Source organism: Melanostigma gelatinosum (assembly GCF_949748355.1).
Source record: "Melanostigma gelatinosum genome assembly, chromosome: 15".
NCBI classification, from domain to species: domain Eukaryota; kingdom Metazoa; phylum Chordata; class Actinopteri; order Perciformes; family Zoarcidae; genus Melanostigma; species Melanostigma gelatinosum.
The window spans coordinates 645,001-671,756 of record NC_136648.1 but is presented as its reverse complement, the minus strand read 5'-3'; the positions used below and the strand labels follow the sequence as shown (position 1 = coordinate 671,756).

Sequence of the window (26,756 nt, the reverse complement as noted above, 5' to 3'; positions counted from 1 at the left end):
TGAGTATTGAGTATTGAGTATTGATTGTTGAGTATAGAGTATAGAATATTGAGTATTGATTGTTGAGTATAGAGTATTGAGTATTGAGTATTGATTGTTGAGTATAGAGTATAGAGTATTGAGTATTGAGTATTGATTGTTGAGTATAGAGTATTGAGAATTGAGTATTGATTGTTGAATATAGAGTATTGAGAATTGAGTATTGATTGTTGAGTATAGAGTATTGAGTATTGAGTATTGATTGTTGAGTATAGAGTATTGAGTATTGAGTATTGATTGTTGAGTATAGAGTATAGAGTATTGAGTATTGAGTATTGATTGTTGAGTATAGAGTATTGAGAATTGAGTATTGATTGTTGAGTATAGAGTATTGAGAATTGATTGTTGAGTATAGAGTATAGAATATTGAGTGTAGAGTATTGAGTGGAGGTTTTCAGTCAGCGGTCCGTCACAGTGTGAGAGGAACTGCAGAGAAAGTGATTTTTGGGAGAGGAACTCATCTGATGGTCGACTCTGGTAAATACATTTAATATGTTTAATATGTTAATACATTTAATACATTTATTATTTAACTCTACGGGTTTTTAATGTTATTTTATAAACTGAACAGAAACTCATCTCAACACTTCAGAGGTTCTTTATGAACACGATCTTTATGTTTGATTCCGACAGGAAGATTCTTCATGTTTTATTCTGCAGGAATCTTTCAAAAGTACTTCTGCCCGTTTTAAAGTCTTTAAACAAACGGAAACAACTTCTTTTATGGAAATCCAAATGTTTCCAAATCTCATTTATGGGGAAATGTGTCTGAAACATTCACAGCTTTTTAAAATCTGCAATGACTTCAATTTGACCGAAAATCAACTTTTTAGAAGAAAACTACAGAAATGTACGGAAGCTCAAAGCTGCGGAGAAATAAAAGATCATAAAATATAAAGAACTTCATGTCTTCAGGTTCAGAAGGGATACATGTATTACATATCCACATGCAGAAATCTTTAAGTTATAATTGAATGTATAATAATAAAATGTAGAGAAAGTCAAAATCATGACTTCACCAAATCTGCTAAATTATAGTCAAACTTTCAATTTTAACTTCCCTAAATATTTTTATTTGCATTGTTCTCATTATTTCAACAATATTCAAAACTTGATTTTGTTTTGGTAAAATACTGAAATATGTTGATATGTAAATATAATTTAATCGATAATTAGTATCGTTATGTTTGTCAACATCTCTCAACTTTACTTTGAAAAAAACAATAAAAAATGTAGAGATTATGATAAAGGATCTAAAATAAAAAGATTGAGACTTAATTTGATAATAAATCAAATCATCCGAGTGTTATATGTATGTCTGAGTGTTTTATGTATTTCGGAGTGTTTTGTGTATTTCTGAGTGTTGTATGTATGTCTGAGTGTTTTGTGTATTTCTGAGTGTTGTATGTATGTCTGAGTGTTTTGTGTATTTCTGAGTGTTGTATGTATTTCGGAGTGTTTTGTGTATTTCTGAGTGTTGTATGTATTTCGGAGTGTTTTGTGTATTTCTGAGTGTTGTATGTATTTCGGAGTGTTTTGTGTATTTCTGAGTGTTGTATGTATTTCGGAGTGTTTTGTGTATTTCTGAGTGTTGTATGTATTTCGGAGTGTTTTGTGTATTTCTGAGTGTTGTATGTATTTCGGAGTGTGAGGGGTTTTTGCTGAAGTGTTTCCTGTTGTGTGGAAGCCGGAGGACAGAAGATGATTTTTGGTCGAGGAAGTCAACTGACGGTGGAATCAAGTGAGACCCTTTAGACAGTTTAAGGCTTAAATAATATATTAACATGACGTCAGAGGAGTTCTGAAATAGTTCCTGATTTACTTTTGTACTTCTAAAGATGTTCAGAAACACAGTTCAGCGTTTTTCTGCTGTTGAAATATGAATATTTCCGCTTCAGTATTTTGCTAAACGCTGGCTGATGAAATCCTCCGACATGTTTCTGAACGTTTCACGAAAACAAAAAAGCTGAGTCGACGTTTCAGTCAGTTCGTGTGAAAAACGGAAGATTCCACAAAATCCGCTCCGGCTCCGGAAATGGAAACTCACCGTCGAGTCTGAAGTTTGATTTGTTTGTAAAAAAATATTTTCTTCAAGAAATGAAGTCAAAGAGACGATAAAACGAAAAATACGAACATAAATAATAGTAACAAATTCCGTTGTTATGAGTCCGCTAATTCATATTCATAATGTAACTGACACTTAATGAATACATTTTAAAAGAAGTTCTCTCTCAAACAGCAACCTTTAATAACATGAGTCATGTTTCATACCTGAAGCAGCAGCTGAAGAAAAGTCAAACATAACAATAAATAATCTTAAAAATGATAAATACACCAACTTATGAAGTGTAAAGCAAGAACATCATCACTAACTCCACAGTAAATATCAAAATCTATATTTGAATGATGATACAAAGGTTTAAAATGTACAAAGAGCAGCTGTGTTATGAATGCAATGAGTTCACAGAGTTTATGTTCTGATGCTTCATGTTGTGTGAATACTGGTGTGAACAAGATCCTGTTTGGAGCTGGAACCAGACTAACCGTAGAACCCAGTGAGTACTCGTATTCATCATAGATATTATTCTTAGATATGATTCATAGATATAATTTATAGATTTGACTTATTTTTAAAGCATGTGAAACATCTGGAACATTATTTTCAGCCACTAAACGGACTTTTTGTTTCGATGACGATTGGAGAACTTTTATCTATAAAAGAAATAAGAAAACACAAACATGAAGAATCATCAGATAAAACATTGAATTATGTTTTGTGAGATTGTCTTGATTATAATATTTAAATTCAGGACCTCTATATTACAGTACATTGATTTTTAATAGATAATTAATCGTGATTCTTTTGTGACAGAAGTCTGAAATGTAAAAACATTCATTTTCTAGAAGTATTGATCAGAGTCATCGATGTATTAATTCAGATCTCTAATGGGCATAAACAATACATTTGAGTCATAAATGAACATGTATTATGAATGTAAACAGTTCATTAGACTGATGCTGTAATGTGAGTGAGATGTTTGGAGATGATTGTGTGACTGAGGTCCAGCACGTCAGAGTTTATGTCCTGATGCTTCATGTTGTGTGACTACTGGAGGATATAAACTGATGTTTGCAGCTGGAAGCAGACTAACCGTAGAACCCAGTGAGTACTGATACAGATTATGATTATTAAGATGATTTATGTTTGCAGCGTCTTTAAAAACAATCTTTGTCTGTTTTTCTCAGTAAATCAGCACAAAGTATAAAATAATATAAATACACCAGTTCATCATTCATCAGTATACAGTAAATATCTAAATGTACATTTTATTCATAATAATACATATTCATAATATAAACAGCGTCTTAATGTATTAATTCAACAGAAGTCTCAGATTTCAAAGCGTTGTTTCTCTGCCTGAGGTTGGTTCGTGACATCAGAGCGTTTATGTTCTGATGCTTCATAATGTGTGAATATGAATCAATACAAAGTGATGTTTGGAGGTGGAACCAGTGAGCACCGAGATATTGATCATAATCACAGAGATATTGATCATAATCACCGAGATATTGATCATAATCACCGAGATATTGATCATAATCACAGAGATATTGATCATAATCACCGAGATATTGATCATAATCACCGAGATATTGATCATAATCACTTTGTGTAAAGAAACAAGAGAAAAGAGTTTTTCTTTTTGAAGCTAAATGTCTGAAAGTTTTTCTTAATCCAAATAATGAAACATATTTATTCAGTTCCTCCTCTTCAGTTCATATTCTGATATTCATCTTTTGATTGATAGTGTGAATGTAAACATCGTGTTTTCTTTCATGGACTTTATGTTCTGAGGCTTCATGTTGTGTGAACGATGGATTTAAGATCCTCTTTGGAGCTGGAAGCAGACTAACCGTAGAACCCAGTGAGTACTGATATAGATATTAATATTATTCATATGAAGCACCTTTAAATGCAAATGTTACTGAGAGACTAGAAGATGAACAGATGAGATGTTGATGAGTGAACATCAACGGAGCAAACATTAAAGAAACGCCTCGTTAACACTTTGTTCAGTTTCTCTCAGTTCAAATTACAATCTTCATCTTATTTATGATAAACATATAATGTGTTCAATGAAAACAGAAACTGACTGAATTCATAAAAGTCTGAATGTAGAAAGTCTGCTGTTTGGAGTGAAGTTGAGTTTGTGTGGTGGAGCTTCGTGTTGTGTGAACGCTGGAGGTTTATCTAAGATCCTCTTTGGAGCTGGAAGCAGACTAACCGTAGAACCCAGTGAGTACTGAACTACTTCATGAATATTAAATATGGATATTATATATGGAGCAGCTAGAAAGTAGAAGGTTTCACTGGAATCACGAGGAGATACACGGCTAAATAAAGACGTAGAGATGCAGTAAGGATCTTTATTCTTCAGTTTATTGTGTCAGGAAGAAAACAGCCAGCTGAAACGTTAAACACATTCATATTCAGCGTGGTGGACTTCTGCAGATCAACGAGTCAACGCGTATGCTTTCATCTTCAAACATGTCAGCGTGACATGAAGCAGAAGCTCCGAGCTGTAAATGTGCTGAAAGCAGCTTCTGAGTAAAGTTGAACGTTTTACTTTCCTTTGCTGAGTTTGTGTTCACATTAAAGATGTTTCCTCCACAACAAGACGCACAAATAACCTTCAACTCACTGAATCAAAGACATGGAGCTGAACGTCATCTTTACATTTATTAAATCCAAAAGGCTTCGTGCGTCTCCAGCGTTTCAGTTGATTCTCGTCGATCCGTGAGCTTTGACTTGTGAGGCTTCAGACTTCATGTTCATCCTGTAAGTTCAACTGTTTTCATTCTGAGGTGAAACAGATCGAAGGGAAGTGAAAGTCAAAGAGCTCCGTCTGAAAACATCACATACAAATAACGTATCAAATGTCAGCAACTGAAGAAACTGATTGAAAGATGTTTTAATGAGCGGAAAGAAGAACAATCATATTTTGGCCTTTTGATTATATTTCAATGCAATATTAACCGATGCAGATGTTGCAATGAAACAAATGACCCAAAGAAGTCACGTTTAATAATATCAGACCGTAAGTCCAAATGCCAGTTTTCCCGTCTTCAGTTCTTGTTCAGGTCACTTCCTCTGTGTGACTCTGACTGGAAACAACAAAGTCATTTTTGGAGAAGGAACCAAACTAAGTGTAGAGATCAGTGAGTATTAATGTCACATTTATTTATGTTTCCATTTCTAGTCCCGGTTTATTTAGGGAACAATATTATATTAAGGACATTAAAGAATAATGTGTTGGCTTTATTAGAAACTGTAAAGCCGAGAATAAGCAAACAGCTCATTTTATCTACAAATCCACAGTTTGCAGACGATGTGATAATATTCCTCCGTAGTTATTGTTGAGGGCAGAAACATTGTGAGACTGCGACCGGAACCAGAAAACTACTTTTTGGTGCTGGAATACAGTTGACTGTTGAATCCAGTGAGTATCATTCTGATTGTATATACTCGACGAGTAACAATAGATATTAAAGACACGCAAGATGTCACAGTATTATCTGCCAAAACACACAGAATGCATTTACAATATTTGAGTTTAATGTCTGTATTGAATGCCTGAATGTTAAACCCCAAACATTTAGTTCATTCATTAAAAATTAATCTATAATTTGTAAAACTGTAACTCCTGTATTTACATAGCTGAAAACTGAACAGTTGATGTAGTTATTGTTCAGTTATTATTAGTTATAGTTATTGTTCAGTTATTATTAGTTGTAGTTATTGTTCAGTTGTTATTAGTTAGTTATTGTTCAGTTATTATTAGTTATAGTTATTGTTCAGTTGTTATTAGTTATAGTTATTGTTCAGTTGTTATTAGTTGTAGTTATTGTTCAGTTGTTATTAGTTGTAGTTATTGTTCAGTTATTATTAGTTATAGTTATTGTTCAGTTGTTATTAGTTGTAGTTATTGTTCAGTTATTATTAGTTATAGTTATTGTTCAGTTGTTATTAGTTATAGTTATTGTTCAGTTATTATTAGTTGTAGTTATTGTTCAGTTATTATTAGTTATAGTTATTGTTCAGTTGTTATTAGTTGTAGTTATTGTTCAGTTATTATTAGTTATAGTTATTGTTCAGTTGTTATTAGTTATAGTTATTGTTCAGTTGTTATTAGTTAGTTATTGTTCAGTTGTTATTAGTTAGTTATTGTTCAGTTGTTATTAGTTGTAGTTATTGTTCAGTTATTAGTTGTAGTTATTGTTCAGTTATTATTAGTTATAGTTATTGTTCAGTTGTTATTAGTTATAGTTATTGTTCAGTTGTTATTAGTTGTAGTTATTGTTCAGTTATTATTAGTTATAGTTATTGTTCAGTTGTTATTAGTTGTAGTTATTGTTCAGTTATTATTAGTTATAGTTATTGTTCAGTTGTTATTAGTTATAGTTATTGTTCAGTTATTATTAGTTGTAGTTCTTGTTCAGTTATTATTAGTTATAGTTATTGTTCAGTTGTTATTAGTTGTAGTTATTGTTCAGTTATTATTAGTTATAGTTATTGTTCAGTTGTTATTAGTTGTAGTTATTGTTCAGTTGTTATTAGTTGTAGTTATTGTTCAGTTGTTATTAGTTAGTTATTGTTCAGTTGTTATTAGTTGTAGTTATTGTTCAGTTGTTATTAGTTATAGTTATTGTTCAGTTATTATTAGTTATAGTTATTGTTCAGTTGTTATTAGTTATAGTTATTGTTCAGTTGTTATTAGTTGTAGTTATTGTTCAGTTGTTATTAGTTATAGTTATTGTTCAGTTGTTATTAGTTATAGTTATTGTTCAGGGTAAACGGAGTGTGTGACTACTTCTGGAAACTGGAAGATCATTTTTGGAAAACGAATCAAACTAACTGTAGAAAGCAGTGAGTATCCAAAATATACAAATATTGTTATAAAACCGATACAATCTGAATGTTATGTCATGCTGCTGTTTGGCAAACAATATTAACGATATATTAACGACATAGATTGTTTTTATTCTTTGTATTTATCGGCCTTTCAGAAAACCATCATCATTTATTAATGTCTCCAGTAAGTTTGGAACTAAATAATTCAACAATAAGTCAGAACACCAACTTGACGATGAGCTAAAAAGAACAAATAATTACACGTGATCCAAATGTTTGGATTTTCTAACTCAGCCTAAACTTTACAAATGTCTGAAACAGAAGATGTGATTCTTATCTGTGACTCAGAAAATGGGCTTTAAATTAATTTTAAGAAGGAAGGAATCAAATAGTCTTTTGCAGTAAGTGTCACTTATGTGCATCTGGGATGATATGCTGTGGTAATATTTTTAGTTATGCTCTGATTATTCATACAATAACACCTAGTAAATTGCTATTTTAGTACAACCAATGTGTTGTTATTGTACCTCTATTTAATTGCAATAATGATTGATTGATTGAGTGTAGATTAGATGTGTTAGTGGTTGTTGGTAGTCCGTGCGGTTATTGTTGACATTATTGATTATTATGTGACTCTTGGATCAGGAAACTTTAAACTACTGTTTGGAGAACAAATCAAACTAATTGTAGAAACCAGAAAGTATCAATTATAATAATAATACAATTGTTCATTAAAAATGTGTTAGCTGTTTATGCCAAAATGGGATTTATACAAAGTAAGGCAAATATATTTAGGAAAAATATGATTTATTATGTATGTGCTCCCTTAGTTTTGATTAACTGGAGTAATTGGTGTCGGTGGAGTAATTGGTGTCGGTGGAGTAATTGGTGTCGGTGGAGTAATTGGTGTCGGTGGAGTAATTGGTGTAGGTGGAGTAATTGGTGTCGGTGGAGTAATTGGTGTCGGTGGAGTAATTGGTGTCGGTGGAGTAATTGGTGTAGGTGGAGTAATTGGTGTCGGTGGAGTAATTGGTGTCGGTGGAGTAATTGTTCAGATCAGATTCACTGTGTGACTTCAGGAGGAGGAAACCTGAAGCTCTTTTTTGGAGAAGGAATCAAACTAAATATAGAAACCAGTGAGTATCAATAATTCACTTTATTAGATCAAATTAATGAACATGTGTTTGTTGGCTGTTTATGATGAAGTATTATTTGACAGAAATTCAAATACAGCAAGTTGTGGCTGGAAATATCACGGCCACCCGATGTAATGACACACTTTGACGACAATACTGTTGACCTAAGAAGAGTGATAATCATATTTGAAGGTGATCAGATGATTATTTTAGTGTTTGTTTTTTGGCATCATTTTCAGAAATCATTGTAGTTTTCTGCTTAATATTGACGAATAATTACTAAAACTGTCCAAAGGCATTTTCTCCCCACTGGCACACATAAACCAAAATGAAACAGACAATTATGTCTCAAAATACAAATACAATACAATTGTTTGCAGATGATTAGTTCCTGTTTAGTTAAACATCACTTATTGTTGTGAGCAGGAACATTGTGTGAGTGCTTCTGGAGCAGCAAACTGGAAAATCGTTTTTGGGAAAGGAGTCAAAGTAACCGTCGAGGCCAGTGAGTATCGTAATGAGTTTATATTCAACTAATGTTGTATATTCGCTCAATCTCTTTAGTCGCATATATTCATAGCTTTACATCTCAGATTGCTGGAAGACAAAACTTCAAATTGAATGAACATCTCAGCACATAATTATTGAATACTTTATTAATCATAGTGAAATTGAATATCCCATTTTAAATTCTTCCGACGGACTGGAAAAATATGAATCATCTTCAGCAGCTCAACAAACACAAAGTTCAGGAATAATTCTGCTTCTTGTTTGTATCAGAATCTGACATTTCTTTAAATGACTCGATTGGTGGAGAGAAAGCAAAAGACTAAAAACTCCACAGGACAAATACATGTAATATGTTTACAATAGTTAAGATTTTCTTATTAAATGCTCATGCATATTGGTTTATTAACGACATTCAAAGGGACTTCTGTTTTAATGTTTCTCAATAGGACTTTTCTTCCAACCACACTTCTACTGTTGTTGTATTTTAATATTATTATTATAAATAGTATGTTATTATTCATTCTACATGTAGTCCATTTAAAGCAGCAGCAGGCCGTCTCTGGGTTCACGTGGTTGGGTTTCTCAGAGTGTGACTCGCTCTGGAGTCGATAAACTCATCTTTGGTTCTGGCACTAAAGTGACAGTTGGTTCCAGTAAGTACATTTTATACATATCTCCTTTTTAGATGTGATGTTTTAGTCACTTAGATGTCCACAAATATGAAAAAAATAACTGAATAAAATCAAAAGACAGTCAATGATATCAGCAAAATCTAATATGTACAGTTTTTCTTACTTTCAAGTACAGTGGATGGTGATGTGATGATCTGTGAATTGTTTATTTTAAACCTTTGTGAAATCCTTTAGATAATAATAGAACAATATTACAAATGCATGAACATCCAGCTAACAAGAATGACATTTGCCGATACAAAGCTCTCTCCTGACAAGAGCCTGTGACATGCTATTCTACATTATTACAGTTCAGAGAATACTGATTTTCATGTGGATCTATTTTTTAGCCAAGCTAAAAAAACAGCATCGCTTGATAATGAAATGCAGAAATTGTTTCAATCATCAATTAACGATGATAAAATGTATTTAACTGCGTGATATAGACACGAGTCAAATAAAAAACAGTTGTTATGAATAACATGATTGCTACAAGTCGAGTCAAATATATTACATTTTATGTTTTTAGCCCAAAATCACAAATTTTCTAGAAATGGCTTTAAAAATGTTTAAGTTGCCAGCATAATCCTTGATTTGTACCTGACATTAGTTGTATTATTAGATGTATTGAAGAAGTTTAAAGTCATCTCGATGTACCTCCTTCATGTCTGGGTTTACGCTGCAGAGTTCGTCAGTGTGACGAACTCTGCAGCGTCTAAACTGGTCTTTGGATCGGGCGTTAAACTGACAGTCGTCTCCAGTAAGTGAAAATAAATATCATATCAATCCTTATTTTAGTAACAACTTTACATCTGGAGTTGCACTGACGTCCGTCTAACACCAGCAGGTTTAACTTTAGTTGGTGTTTTTTAACTGACAGGAGAAATATATAATTATGATTAGATACAAACAAAAACAACAAAAATAAAAAACATTAAGCTCATTTAATGTATTTAGTCGTAAGTCTTTTGTGGACAAATTTCTGTTAGAAATGAAATTATGTTATTTGGTGTAATGATTGAATCTTCTCTGATAATTTGCAATTAAAAAGCAGCATTTCTTCCATTTTAAGGTCGTTATTTCTCGAGCTTAATGAACGTTTGCATGTAGTTATTGATCAGATCAGATCCACTGTGTGACTGATGGAGGAAACAGGAGGCTGGTTTTTGGAAAAGGTTCCAAACTATCAGTAGAACGCAGTGAGTAAGACGACATGTTACTGACATATCTGTTAGGTTGCTATCATATTTCTACCATTACTCACCAAAGCTCGATTCATAATTGATGTGACTATGGAAAACATGAAATTCAACATTAACTCAAAAGAATTCACAATATTTATTAAGATTAGTTATCAATAGTCTGTAAAAAGTCCGGCTGTTTGCAGACGATGTGATGTCGTTTATTGGTGTATTATCTCCAGTTTATCACATCTGATCCACAGTAGACATATTAATAAATGAATCAGTAAACAGCAGCGCAGTGGATGCCAGCAGGACACATTCATTCATGTTCCTGTGGATGTTTTGTTCATTAATTACAGAGAGAAATAAAAAGAAGTCAAAATATTTTGACTTGACTTTTTTCAAACCCACTTTGACTGAAAACTGACTTAATGAATGACATACAACAGAATAGTGCTTTAACAACAATGCATTGATGCTCTTAACCGGAGGGTTTGTTGTGATGCCTCTTAGACTCACAGCTGGTCTCTGGGGGGGTTCATGTCATTGGGTTTCTTGCTGTGTGAATAATATTGGGAACAAGATCATCTTTGGTTCTGGCACAAAACTAAAAGTTGAATCAAGTAAGTTACGTTATTCTTCTCCAAGGAACAATGATCTAATGCCAGTTAGAGGTTCTACTCTTTAAAGTCAGCTTTAGTTGGACAGAAACAGCTTTAAACTCTCCCGTTATGATACATGTTTCACTCTATAAGCAGTCATGTAGCATTTACATCTCTTTAGCCACATGCAACGGTTCTTAAATTCAAGGTCACGTCGTGGACCTCTGGTTACTCTTCTAAGTGTGTGTCTGCGCATGGAAACTCAGAATGAGTCTTTGGTTCAGAGACTAAACTAAGAGTTGGCTAAAGTAAGTTACTTGAGTTATTCTATGATGTACAGCTACATGTGTGTGTATATTAATATATAGACATGAACACCATTGATCTGGGGGTTTACGTCGTTGCGTTTCTTATTGTGTGACTGGCAATTCCAACGCAAAGCTCATCTTTGGTTCTGGTATCAAACTTCTAGTCGAATCAGGTGAGTTACTTCATTTAATAATCAATGTGTAAGAAATGATGTTGGATTGAACGTAACACTTGTACATTTTAGCATTTTTCACTTATTTCTAGATGGCTGACATGTTCACCAGCAACTCATCTATAAATAAAGAAACACCAGATGAACCTTTATTCAGAACAAAAGCTTTTTAAACTCTGTACTTCTGAAATCATTTCATTTCTGAAGTGTGACATGTTCTGGACCTTTCTGCGAGATATACAATATTCAGTCATAGGTAGTGAATCTCAAATCCAGATATCATCAACAAGCAATCCTACAGAGAACGGATCAGGAATCTGTTTGACAAATGGATCTGAAAAAGAATGTTTTACCATCATCACAATGTAAAGCTATATTTTGACAATGATCAGAGTTAATCACGAGATCGTCTGAAACCATTTCAAAACTCTGTATGAATAAAACAAGTTTGTCTTCACTCAGTCTGACACAATAATGAGCCGCCATGAAAAACTAACATTGTAAATTCATTTTAACAAGTCAGATTTAAAACAATCCAGAGTATAAAATCACAAATCTCAATGGAAATCACCTCAACATATGATTCATTCAGTAGAAAATGCAGAATTATTCTACATATAATCCAGTCTTTACATGCAGATTGAATGCATTGTTAACTCATTGTAATGCATGCATTGTTTTTAAACTTTAGATTTTGTCCTCTGATCGAGCTGCAGGAAACACGTAGTAGTTATTGATCCGGTCTGATTCACGGTGTGACTTCAGGATCCAACTGGAGGATTGTTTTTGGCGAAGGAACCAAACTGATTGTAGAGAACAGTGAGTAGAACTCAGATAGTCAACAAATAAATGACAGTTTGATCTTTAACTTCGAGCAGCATATGATAGATAGATTTATGTTCTTAATGTATAAACCAGTCAACTAATAACAGCTGTCAAACAGTCATATCTCAGCTTCAGTTGAGTGAGGAGTGATGTGTTACTGCCATGAGGTCAGTTGATGATGAATTGACGATTCATTAATAGGACTGAACTTCATACAGATCAACTGGCTCATTTCACTGTTGTATGTATTTGAGTTTCAAACTCATCTTTGGTGGTGGCACAAAACTGAGTAAGTTCATGCTTAACAAAAATACAGCAATAATTTGTGTGTTTCACAGATTGTCTGATTTAGTTACGGGACGAAATGTAGAGACTTTATGAAGCAAGAAATTATTTTTTGTGATGAATTATTGAGTCCAGTGAGTGTTGATGCTGAATCTTGTTTCATATTTGAATCTCTGTTTTATTGGAAGGAAAGATGGGACAGAGGAAAGTGTATCGTTCCCATCATTTTTCTTTCTTAATGACGTTTTTGTCACATTCTCCTTGTTATTAATCTGAAAAATGCTACAATAGTTACAATGAAAACAGAAAGAACAGCATTATTGTTTCCAGTGAAGGTCCTTCTGTGCTTCTGTAGCCTTCTTCAATAATACACCAGTCAAGAGTTTACATGATGAATCTCTCTACATGGATTTCTATATTTCAGGTAGTAGTGGTGAACAGTTTTGGATTACACTGTATGTATGTATATATATATATATATATATATATATATATATATATATTTCTTTGAACATATTTCAGTGTGTAGCAGTGAGTGTCAGAGCTGAAGTGAGTCAGTGTTTGTGTACTTGTTGTCATCACGGTGTGACTGCATCTGGAGTTTACAAGATCTTCTTTGGTTCCGGCACTAAGCTGACTGTAGAATCCAGTAAGTTTGAGTTTGATTTCATTCATTGTATCAGCCGGCGGTTGATCAACTCTCATTCTTACTGTAAGTCTCACGTAGTTTCTGTGTTTCTATCAACATGTCAGCTGTGTTTCAGGGGATCGTTGACTCTCTGCACTATCAAGAGAAACATGCTCATGTTCCACTGAAATGGCTTTGCAAGATTATTTATCAACTTTATGATTGTGTTTTGTTGAAGAGGGTTATCGATGGATTATTGCTGTGAGACAATCAATTATCCAAATGATACTGTTGCCTTCATAAAGATGAATATGTTCAGCAGAAGTCTGCAATGTCAGTAAAAGCTATTTGCAGACGATGTGATTTCATTTATTCGTCAGATTCTTTTTGTTTTGTTTGAGCTAGAAAACCTGTTTTTTTGGGGGGGGGGCATCAATCTGATGGTGGAGGACATTGAGTTCAATTATTATAAAATACGGAATGTAGAGATTAAAGTAGCTTTAACAGCAGATATTTGAATTGTTGTTCATAGTAGGCAGTCAATGCTGAAGGGGTTGTTGTGGAACTGGATTCATTTATCCTCCATCATTATAAAGACCTTCAGGTGACCGGCATGAGGTCAAAGGAGAAATTAGATGCAAGTATAAATTGGAGCTTAGTTTTCTGTAGAGGTAAACATCCTGTGTTATTTGATGTCATAGACGTTATACCAGTGTAAACGGCTTCATTCCTCTCAGAGACCTTCTTCATCAGCAGTGCATTCTTTATCAGTTGTTGCTTTTAAAAGGAGCAAACAGTTGAAGTCAGATTTTCTTCATCCTGTTGTTGTTGTGTGAATCTCGGAGGAAGAAAACTTCTCTTCAGCAGCGGAACAGCTCTGTTCGTACAAACCAGTAAGAAACACGACGTTCTTTAACGTTCTTTAACGTTCTTTAACGTTCTTTAACGTTCTTTGACGTTCTTTGACGTTCTTTAACGTTCTTTAACGTTCTTTAACGTTCTTTGACGTTCTTTGACGTTCTTTAACGTTCTTTAACGACGTTCTTTAACGTTCTTTGACGTTCTTTGACGTTCTTTAATGTTCTTTAACGTTCTTTGACGTTCTTTAACGTTCTTTGACGTTCTTTAACGTTCTTTAACGACATTCTTTAACGTTCTTTGACGTTCTTTGACGTTCTTTGACGTTCTTTAATGTTCTTTAATGTTCTTTGACGTTCTTTGAAGAGAATAGTCGTGTACGTTGATGTAGATGTTTTGTCTCAAGAACCAAATGATGCTTTGTTTCATATAAAAATATGCTTCAAAGTTTGCATATTTTTCACACAAAAGAAAAGAATCACACGTCTTGAGTTTGAACAAAGACTCTGAGATTAGAATTCCACGTCTGATAATCTTTGGCATCGTTGGGATCTGAGTGTTTCCAAACAGACGATGACGCTCTGGTGTTTTGGGTCTGAAGCTGAGTTCTGTGTGACGGACTCTGGATTCAGAAAACTCTACTTTGGAAGAGGAACCAAATTATGAATAGAAACCAGTGAGTCAAAGCTCATTTATTCATCTTTACTGGTAACACAAACAACAACATCACATTCATCTTGTGGGCAGTTTTCTTATATTGTTCTCATTAAATTCTCAAACGTCAACACATTTTTAGATTTGCAACATCATTTTCTTTAGTCCGTGTATTTAATATTATATTATTATATTATAGTAAATGTATCGCTCGTGCAGTTCAACGATGTCAATCAGATTCAATTGACAGTTTATAAACGCGTCACTTTCCTGCCGTCTGTCCTCGTTTCCCACTGAACTTATTTTGGTTGTTTGTGATGATATTCTGCATCAGATTCATGCACGGCGCGCTGTTATTAACATATACATTGTGAGTTCTATATCTGATTGAACAGGACTGTTGGTGAGGGCTCAAAGTCAAACTCAAATATCATCAAAACCATCTGTAAACTGTAAACTATCCAGACCAGATCAACACTTATTAAATATGTTTATTGGAACTGAATCTTGGGAGGAAAAACAAAGCTGCGGTAAATATAAAGATGTTACAGCTTTAAACTGTCCTTTACATTGTTTCACAACGTATGAGAACAACAGATAAAATGGTTCTCATTACTCATTAACGTGATATCTTATTGTAGCAAAACAACACAATTATATGGATTCATCCGATACAACTTAAGCAAAACCACAAATGTAAAAAAGATAATAAACTGACAACAAACATGTAGCTCTGAATGACATGAAGGCTTCAGAGGTTGTGAGTTATCGCTCAGCCGTCCTGAGCTGTGTGACCTCAGGCGGGTACCAGAAGCTCCAGTTTGGATCTGGAGTTCAACTCTTCGTCCACGACGGTGAGTTCAAACTCTTTATTACAACAAAATCAGACAAGCACACCTACACTTATAGAATACGTATGAAGATACATATTTCAGCCGTTTTATTCTGTAACATCTTTCAAGAAGAAGAATATGTTATTGTTGGAGGAAGCTGTTCTCTTATCTCCTTGTAGGAAAATAAAAATCCATCATCACAATTACCTCCAACGTGTTCATCAGCACGTTCTGTGACCATCAATAATATAATAATATACAGAGTCAAACTCGACGGATTACACAAAACGTTTACATTTACTGCACAATATCATCTCCTTATATGATATAAGTATAATTATATATATAATATATAATCTCCAATATCATCTCCTTTGACTGTTAAACACAACCAACAGATCAACACTTAACATGAAATAGTTCCACTCAAATATAAAGACGTGAGTAAAACCTGCCATTTTAAAAACATTGAGCAGAATGTTTTTAGTTATTTATTGATGAAGATCTAATAAATAAATAAATAAAAACATTGAGCAGAATGTTTTTAGTTATTTATTGATGAAGATCTAATAAATAAATAAATAAAAACATTGAGCAGAATGTTTTTAGTTATTTATTGATGAAGATCTAATAAATAAATAAATAAAAACATTGAGCAGAATGTTTTTAGTTATTTATTGATGAAGATCTAATAAATAAATAAATAAAAACATTGAGCAGAATGTTTTTAGTTATTTATTGATGAAGATCTAATAAATTGAGGCGCTCAGTGAGTTTATGTTGTGAAGACGAGGAACTGAGCTGAAAATACAAACCAGTAAGATTTATATCTTCAATATGCAGCAAATATCTGAATAATCAGTGACGACTCAAAGGACAAGCAGCTGCATTAGACATTGTAAATACATATAAGAAATTCATTCATGACAATTTTGATTAACGATGATTAAACTCACAGAAATATCAATTATCTGCTTGTATCACTTTTGTCAACTGAACACTTTTTATAGACACACTTTCAATAAAGATAAATATGATTGCAGCCCTTGTTTTCAAACAATGCAATAAGATGCAGATGTTCCATGTTTTAACCCAATAACAGTTCATTCAATTCTTATTAACAACTGTTTGAAATAAGACAGTCCATACCAGCAATAGAGACACATTGATGAACATCTTCTTCATCAGGATGAAGAGAAGTTGGTTGATGGAGGTTCTCAGTTATTGATCAGACTTCCTGAACTGTGTGACTGGAGCTGGTTCTGAAAAACTCCAGTTTGGATCAGGAGTTAAACTCTTCGTCCATGACGGTGAGTTAAAAACTGTTTATGAAAACTGTATCATAAAGATGAATAAATATGTAGCGATTATAAACGAATGCTAACTAAGTCGTTAGTCATAAATCTACTCTAACATACAGAAAAGAGAGTTTAGTGTGAACAACATAACACATAAAGTCCTATCGAACTAAATATGATCAGATCATACTGTTTAATATAGTGGAAGCAGACAAAAGTAACAGAAACAATCTCACTAAAGGAAGCTGATGAATCATTACGAGACAAATGACTCTTTTCCATTCAGCCTTACATTGATGTATAAGATCACATCGTCAGCGTACAGTCGTATATTACTGGCATCATTCCTGTTGTCTTTGCTGTCTAGTTTCTCTCATTGCTTCAGTGAGTGATTGACAACTTAAATCAAGCATCTGGACTTTTATACATTCAGTTAAAAACAACAAAATGATGAGAATTCCATTGAGTCGGTCAAGATTTAAAAGATTCAACAATTAGCTTGAAAGCAAAAGCAAACTGGAAGAAAAGTATTAAATGTTGATTTTGGTCTGATAATAATAATGAGGTTCAACTTAAGAGATTCTGTGAACGATGCAGCCAACAAACAGCAGTTTGTCTCTTCAGCCACTACAACTGGACATTCAATGTTCATTTTAAACTAATATCTGAAAGTAGTACTCTGCTTATTATATACAGTTATATTTGTTAGCATATAAGCTTATCGACATAGTATTCCTGTTTTACAAGTTTAAATGATCATAATTCATTTCTGCAGTATTCATTTGCATTTCATTCCTAAAAGTCAAATCAACGCAGAACATTTCCTGTAAATGTAAAGACTGCTTTATTGTTGAATTATTGAATTTGAACAATTACATCATAATTTCACTTCTTCCACTTTAAACGTTTTTACTATTTGTTACATAACAAGGAAACAAAGCGACCTTCAGGCGGCGTTGACAGCACAGCGTGACGCATGAATCATCTTTCATGTTCGGTTTTTAAAGCAGCAGCGAGTACAGTGTGAGTGACGCTGCACGCAAACTCTTCTTTGGGAAAGGAACTCAACTCTTCGTACAATCCAGTAAGAATCAAACAAGATTATTATTATTGGTTTAATGCGTGAGTTTAATGAAGTCATTCAATAAAGAAAGCTACTAAGTGCTTTACAGAGAATCATACAATAGATCACACTGTGCAGAACAAAATAACCTTAAAGAAGTGGCAGAAATGAAGTCAAAGAGTTTTGACTTCATTCAAAGAGAAAGCAGCTGTTTCATGGAGAAGCTGCTTTGTTCTGCTGTCATCCAGTTTAAACTCCTTGATTATTATATATCCAGGATGATTTCCTTTCACTGTTTAAGGAAATCATCTTGAATGTTATGAAAACCAGATGTTACATCGTGTTCTCACAAAGAACACAAACCATCGTTTAACATGACGTTGAATTGTTAAAGGGTCAAAAATCACAACCATAGATTATCAGCTTTGACTTTCCGTCTCTGAAGAGAAGACAAACTACAGCTCAGTTGTTCATTCAACACTTAATATTTAACATAACTGGAACAACACGAAGCGTTGAGTGAATTTGAGTTGTGAAGCGTCTCAGAGTGACGGGACGCAGAGGCTGATGTTTGGACAGGAACGGAGCTGAAAATACAAAAGTAGAAATGTAGTGTTCATGAAACAGAACATGAGCAACTCAAGAAGTGGTAACATGCTCATTAATAACTTACCAATGTCAGAAACAACATTATTGATATGACAACAGCTGCCTTTTTATTGGTAATAGTTCTGTGATGAATCATTGAGGTGAGATGATTGATTATCGGTTACAACGATCAGCTGGGAAAGTAAAACTAAAAAAGGTTTATCGGATGATATTTACTAAATCTATTAAAATCACATGATGGACAGTCATTCAATTGAATGTTTCTGTTTTAATTAACAAAGTCCTGTCATCCTGACAAACTTGTGGTCAAGTTTATCTCTCAATTAATTCTGTTAAATTCATCATCATTTATGAAAAGTGAAGATATGGATGAGTCTAAATCTGAATGTTTATTGCTCACATAACAACAGTACAGAGAGTCAAGGTAAGAACAAGACCGTGTTAGTTCTTGTTAAAGCTCTCTGTGATGTGTGACTCAGACTGGAGTCCAAAAGATCTGGTTTGGATCAGGGATCCAGGTCTCAGTAGAAACAAGTGAGTCTATTCAACAGCTGGTTAGTCAGTTCAAGGTCAGTGTAAGCGTTTCATAGTTCGTTTAAATGCTTATTGGTCAGTTTAAAGGTTTAATGGTTTGTTTATTGGTCAGTTTAAATAGTTTAATAGTTCGTTTATTGGTCAGTTTAAAGGTTTAATAGTTTGTTTATTGGTCAGTTTAAAGGTTTAATAGTTCGTTTATTGGTCAGTTTAAATAGTTTAATAGTTCGTTTATTGGTCAGTTTAAAGGTTTAATAGTTCGTTTATTGGTCAGTTTAAAGGTTTAATGGTTAGTTTAGATCAGGGGTCTCAAACTCATTTTCACTCCGGGCCACATCAGCATCACGGTCGGCCTCAAAGGGCCGGTTGTAAATGTAAGACTGTGTAAATGTAACTTCTCCTAACATGTTGGTAAATAACTGTCTCTGCATTTGATTATTGTTTATTAAAGTGTAAAAATATTGTACATGTAGTTATATCAATGTAAACATACATTGAAGCACATTTCTGTTATTGTAACTTAAATCCTTTTAATTTAGGGTTAAGAAACCCACATTACTCTATCAAAGATCAAACTATTAAAGAAAATATCAAAGACAAATATCAAACAAGTTATTACAATAACTTTGTTCAAAGCTTAAAATCCTTTCAAGGGTGCGTTTTGCACAATCCCACGTCAAGTATTTCATGTGTTTTAAAGCCACGTTTAAAGTCTTCAATGTACTCACAATACATTTCCATTTCAAATGTACAGTAACCAGCCAAAGAGCTGCTTCTATGTTTAAGTATCTCATCATGATGACTTTCTATCATAGTTATGACTTTCTATCTCATAACTTCGACTATGGGGATATTTTTATTATCAAGTCTAACTTAAAAAAATAAAAAATAAAAATATATATATTTTTTGTTTTGTGCTGGCGGATTCGCGGGCCACATAAAATGACGTGGCGGGCCGGGAGTTTGAGACCCCTGGTTTAGATGTTAAATAGTCAGTTTAAAGGTTAAATAGTTAGTTTAAATGTTTAATGCTCAGTTTAAATAGTTAGCAAGGGACCAAACTACAACCTTTTTAAGGTAAGTCAAGTGTGAAATGTTTTAGATCTGAAGTTAATTTGCACGATGAACTCGAGTTTAAGTTTTGTTTCTTGTGATTGAGATGCTGAACTTGATCACAAACAGAACATACGTCAATATAAATGTATAACGAAATACACAGAAATACTCTAGTAATTAATACATGTTTCTGTCATTGCAGAGAGAAGTTAATTCATTTATAGATGATGGATATATGAATACAAACTGATACAAATGTTTAATACAAAACACAAAAGTGCAAACAATCCAGTCATTAATAGTTAATACAAGTAATTGAACCTCTAACCTCATGTTGTAATATGTAGTCGTAGTACATTACAACATACTGTTTACTGCTCTCTTGATATATTACACCTTTCAGCTGACTGAAACATTAGTTCAGATTATAACTGAGCATAATTCCTGCTGTTTGTCGTCAGTCAGTGTCGGCGGTTATTGTTGAGCTTTCAGGCAGAGTGTGAATAGTAACAACGTGAAAATGATTTTTGGATCAGGAATTCAACTGAAAATTCAAACACGTGAGTAAAAGTGCTGTTAAATGAAACATTTCTTAAAAGTTCCAATTAAGGTTATGCCTATTTTATCAGTCTTCTTATTTCCTCAGTTACTATCTACACTTCTGATCTGACAGAGCAGAGTACGTAAAAGATGCAAATATTCTGCAGTATTTGAATTATACTCATATGGTTCCCACATACATCTTGTCTTTCCTCCAAAACACTCAACAGATGCAGCTGAACTAAAAGGCTCATTGAGTAATAATACAGACATCACCTCTTTGTTCTCCGTTCAGTCATAAAGCCATCTGTCCGTCATTGTGACTACGCCTTGTATTTAATGGATATATTCTCCACATGGTGTTTGGATCAAAGCGTGTGCTGCTTTTTGTTCTGGACTCCGTGAAAGTGTGAAAGTGGGATACAAGTTGACTTTTGGTAATGGGATCAAACTGCACGTCCAGTAAGTTGTTTGTAATATGCATCTAACAGCAGTCGTGTAATTATAAAAACCAGTCAGAATGAATGATGTCCTCATGCGATGGATTAAAGACAAAAAGTCTTTGTTTTGTCACGTAAAGTTACTTAAAACACGACAAAAAATCACAAACTGGGAATGAAATAATTCAATAATATAATAATAAAATAATAATAAAGTTAAACTTATTATCACGTCAAGTAAGTGTGAGACTGTTTTAGCTGTAACGCACAGATCATTTGAATACCATGAGGTAATATTTCAAAATGCATTCGGAACATATCGTCTATGTTGTACATTTATTGTAATTTTTATCTGATCAAGATAAACTGTGCAGATTCTCGTTGTTCATCCTGAAACGTAAGAATCTAAGATAATATTTCTATGAACTGACGATGTGAGTCACATGACGTAATCTGCAAATTCATATTTGCTGCTGGAACAAAACATAATGTTGAAAAATGAATTATCAAGTATTAAATGTGAACGGAAATATGTTGACATTCATATTAGCGTTAGCATCTTTAACTGAATATCTCAGATGTGAAAAGTTCACAGCAATATATTTACTTGAGTGAACTTTGAATGATTAATATACTTCATGGTTTAAAACATTGTACTTCATTTATGGTTAAATGTATTGAAATAACGAATACTTTAGTTTTTAACAATACAATATCAGAAGAGCACTTATGCCTTGACTTAAACGATACTTCTAGTAATATTAGTGTACTAGTACAAATATAATGTGAATATAAAAAACTAAATTGTTTGTGTGCACATGTGCATGAGCTTTTATTTAGATTAAATATTGAAAATTAAGATGAAATCAAAATTTACAAATATTACAAATTACAGAAACTATAATAATATTGTGCATGTACACTAAATACTACACGTCTTTTGATAAATGTATTACACAACTACACAAAAACTGAGGGAAGTACCAAACCTAAATATATAATCCATAAAATGTATAAAAATGTACTTTTTAACAAAATATTGTAAATGTATAAAACATGCAAACTTTAGTTGAGAATCAAAGTGAAGAAACTTGTTCAGTTCCGAAACGTTTCAGCTGATAAAATATTCTAAAAGATAAAATGTCTAAAAGAAGTCTGAGGTCTTTTTCTGGAGTCGTGTGATTTGGGATTATTTGTTCTGAATTATTAATATTCAGTTTTAAAAGTTGGCGGCTGATTCGGATGTTTCAGAGTGAGTTTCAATCACAGTGTGTCTGTTTGTTTCTTCATCTGCTACATCGAGCACAGAAGCTCTGTGTGAACGTGATGCACAGTATCGTATTATTAATAATGATAATCATCGTGTTGGAACATTGTTCCTGTGTGTTGATGAGTTGTCCTTTTGTGTTTTTCAGACACCGAGTACCAGCCGTCCTTCTACAAGCTGACAGACGGGAACATCTCCGCCTGTCTGGCCACTGACTTCAGCAGAAACACAGCAGCAGTTAAAAACCAGAGTTTCAGTGAAGCGGTCCAGATGAAGGACGGGCTGTACAGCCAGGTGGCTCTGATATCGACTGAAGGGGACGCATGTGACCAAGGTGAGTCTGATAGACGAGATAGCATTCAAATGATAGAACTTAAATCAAATACAGCAAGTGATGAATGCGACAGAAAGACAAACACAATAAGGTGAGTAGATGCAAAGAGTTTGTTGTTCAAAGAGCCGGCTGTGTTTCTGGGTTTGACTTCATGTTGACAGATTTAACTTCCAGTAGAAAATAAACAAAATAGAAAAGTTTGAACCCAAAAGTGTGTTTTGTGAAACGGTTGTTATGTTTTTCATGAGACAAATATTGATCGTTGTCATAACTAATATTCACTTGTTGTGTCTCCATGTTTTTCTGCTGCAGATAATTCTGATCCGTGTGATGAAGCTTTGCAACCAGGTTTGTATTAAATATTAAATCCAACTGAACAGCTGTTACTGTGCTTTGTTCTAATCTTCACCATGAAGATGATGAGGATGAGGATGATGATGAGGATGGTGATGAGGATGGTGATGAGGATGATGATGATGAGGATGATGATGATGAGGATGATGATGAGGATGATGATGAGGATGGTGATGAGGATGGTGATGAGGATGATGATGATGAGGATGATGATGAGGATGATGATGATGATGATGAGGATGGTGATGAGGATGGTGATGAGGATGATGATGATGATGATGATGATGATGATGATGATGGTGGTGGTGGTGGTGATGAGGATGATGATGATAATGATGAGGATGATGATGAGGATGGTGATGAGGATGATGATGATGGTGGTGGTGATGATGATGATGGTGGTGATGATGATGAGGATGATGATGATGAGGATGATGATGATGATGATGATGATGAGGATGGTGGTGATGATGATGAGGATGATGATGATGAGGATGATGATGATGATGATGATGATGATGGTGGTGATGATGATGAGGATGATGATGATGAGGATGATGATGATGATGAGGATGATGATGATGGTGGTGATGAGGATGGTGGTGATGAGGATGATGATGATGAGGATGATGATGATGAGGATGATGAGGATGGTGGTGGTGATGAGGATGGTGGTGATGAGGATGATGATGATGAGGATGATGATGATGAGGATGATGATGATGATGGTGGTGGTGATGAGGATGATGATGGTGATGATGATGATGATGATGGTGGTGGTGATGAGGATGGTGGTGATGAGGATGATGATGAGGATGATGATGAGGATGATGATGATGATAATGATGGTGGTGGTGATGAGGATGATGATGATGCTGGTGATGGTGATGATGATGGTGGTGGTGATGATGAGGATGATGATGATGATGGTGGTGGTGGTGGTGGCGATGATGATGAGGATGATGATGATGGTGGTGGTGATGATGGTGATGATGATGATGATGATGATGTTGATGATGTTGATGATGTTGATGTTTACAGATCCAAAGGTGAACCTGATGTCTCTGACCATCCTCGGCCTCCGGCTGCTCTTCTTCAAGACCGTCGTCTTCAACGTGCTGATGACGCTGCGGCTGTGGATGAGTCAGTGTGAGTATGATATGTATAAATATATGTAAATATAAATTTAAACATATAAAAATATATATAAATATAAATATATATAAATATATATAAATATAAAAATATATAAAAATAAAAATAAAAATAAAAATAAAAATAAATATAAATATAAATATAAATATAAATATATATAAATAAATATAATTAAAGCTGCGAGCAGCGATGACCGGGCCCTCGCAATATGCACGTCGGGGTGCCGTCGGGGTGCCGGCGGGACTCCGGCCTGCGCGGCCGAGAACGTCCGCGACTGTCGGACGGCGCGAGGACTCTGGTTGATGCTGCCATTCAGTTCTGTGACCGTCAGACACTGCATGCAGGTTCAGAGCATGGCCCCAACATACTTTTATTTAAGTCCACATGTGATACATGTTCCTACCAAATTTCATACATCTAGGTGAAATGTACTGCGAGGGCTGCTTCGTTGAAATTTTGTAGGGGGCGCTATTGAGCCGATTTGCCACTCTGAACCAATACAATCATATTATACAACTACATTTTGGGCTTTAAATGTGTATGCCAAGTATGCTTATGTTTTGAGCATGTTTAGCCCCTCAAAACACCTTAATATTTCATGGTGAAGAATGCGTCGCCACGGCAACAGCTTTTCACGAAACAACAAGCTTTGAGTAACTTTCATCACAAAGGTCTTTAGACTGTACCGACCAAATTTGAAGTTGATCTGATTAATTCCCTAGGAGGAGTTCGTTAAAGTGCAGCGCCTGGAAATGACAAAAACGACACTAGAAATTCATAAGAAATGCAAAATGGCTGACTTCCGGTTGGGTTTAGAGCATGGCGCCAAGAGACTTTTATTGAAGTCCATATGTGATACATGTTCCTACCAAATTTCATACATCTAGGTCAAACATACTGCGAGGGCTGCTTCGTCGAAATTTTGTAGGGGGCGCTATTGAGCCGATTTGCCACTCTGAACCAATAAAATCATATTCTATTACTACATTTCGGCCTTGTAATCTACTTGCCAAGTTTGCTTATGTTTCGAGCATTTTTAGCCTCTCAAAATGACCTTCGTTGTTAACAGCGAAGACTGCATCGCCACGGCAACGGCGTTCAATGAAACATCAAAAGCTTCATGATCTGGCATTATGAACTTCTTGTATTTGTGTGGAACAAATTTGATATTGATTTGATTTACCTACTAAGAGAAACAAGCCAAAGTATAAAGACTTTAACTTCCTGTTACCAGTAGGTGGCGCTATGACTATGATTCAAAATTGGCCTGCAGATGTCTTCATGCCTGGAGTCTAATCAAACACGTGAAATCTGGTAAAGATCTGATGATGTGGAGTCGAGATACATCAGTTTATTCGTTCATGGCGAAGGATCGAAATTCGCCGAGCCGCCACGTCGCCGCCCTTCAGTAACTTCTTACAATCTTCACAATGAAGCATTATCAAGGTCTTAAGGCTTGTTTGACAACATTAGAGAGGGATCTGATTAATCTGTGAGGAGCAGGATGTCAAAGTACGCAGCGTACAACTTCCGGTTGCCACTAGGTGGCGCTATCAGTTTGATTCTAAATTATCATATAGATGTGTTCCGGGTCAGGATGTTATGACATATGAGAGATTTGGAGCAGATTCGACAATGTACGGCCGAGTTACAACAACTTCCTGTTTCGTGGCGAATGGTGTTTCTTTGACGCCACGCCACGGCCACATAGTTCGATAACTTTTTGATCTTTGAGTAACTTTTCACTGCCAAGGTCTCAAGAGCAGACTCGCCGAATCTGAAGTCAATCGGGTCAAATCTCTGGGAGGAGTTCGTTAAAGTATGACGCCTTGAAACGGTCAAAAAACGTCATAAAAGTAAAAATGGCCGACTTCCTGTTTGGTTTAGAGAAAACTTCCAAGAGGATTTTTTGTGCGTCTCATCACGTTCCACATACCTACCATACAAACCTGATGTTGGGGCTACTCAATAGGGGGCGCTAGCGAGCCAATATTTCATACACCCCAATCAGACTGCAATTTTTCGCAAATTCTGGCTTGCGTGCCAAATTTCACAAAATTCACAGTATCCCAAGCACCTCCTTTTTGCGACGAAACACTTACAATAATAATAATAAACATTAGAAATACAATAGGTCCTCCGCTCCGACTACGTCGGTGCTCGGGCCCTAAATATATATAAATATAAATATATATAAATGTATAGAACATGTAACAGACATCTTTATTTACAATCCTCCCCGTTTTCATACATTCAGTATGAAGACAACAAAAACACGTTTACTGTTCAGCAGTAATGAACTTCAGAGCTGCAACAATAAGTTGATTTAACAGAAACATAATCAGCAACGTAAACATGACAAAACTCCTTTTCTTCTTCTTCTTAGTGACCGAGTGTCCTGGACTTTTTACTCTCTTCTCTGGTGTTTCAGAAACCAAATTATTAATCTATAATTCACAAATTGACCCTTTTTTGATCACCGTGAAG

The 26,756-nt window shown here is 34.5% G+C and overlaps 1 protein-coding gene across 1 annotated transcript in view; it reads left to right on the top strand.

Annotated features, from left to right (window-relative positions):
- Positions 1-463: 463 nt before the first annotated feature.
- The window catches only part of LOC306788706 (uncharacterized protein), a 27,361-nt gene continuing 1,068 nt past the window's right edge, over positions 464-26,756 (top strand). Inside the window, exons 1-4 of the mRNA XM_079284311.1 lie at positions 464-516; positions 22,575-22,760; positions 23,073-23,108; positions 24,156-24,263. Coding sequence (XP_079140437.1) covers positions 504-516; positions 22,575-22,760; positions 23,073-23,108; positions 24,156-24,263 — 343 coding nt within the window. The 5' untranslated portion in view covers positions 464-503. The remainder of the gene's footprint in view (positions 517-22,574; positions 22,761-23,072; positions 23,109-24,155; positions 24,264-26,756) is intronic.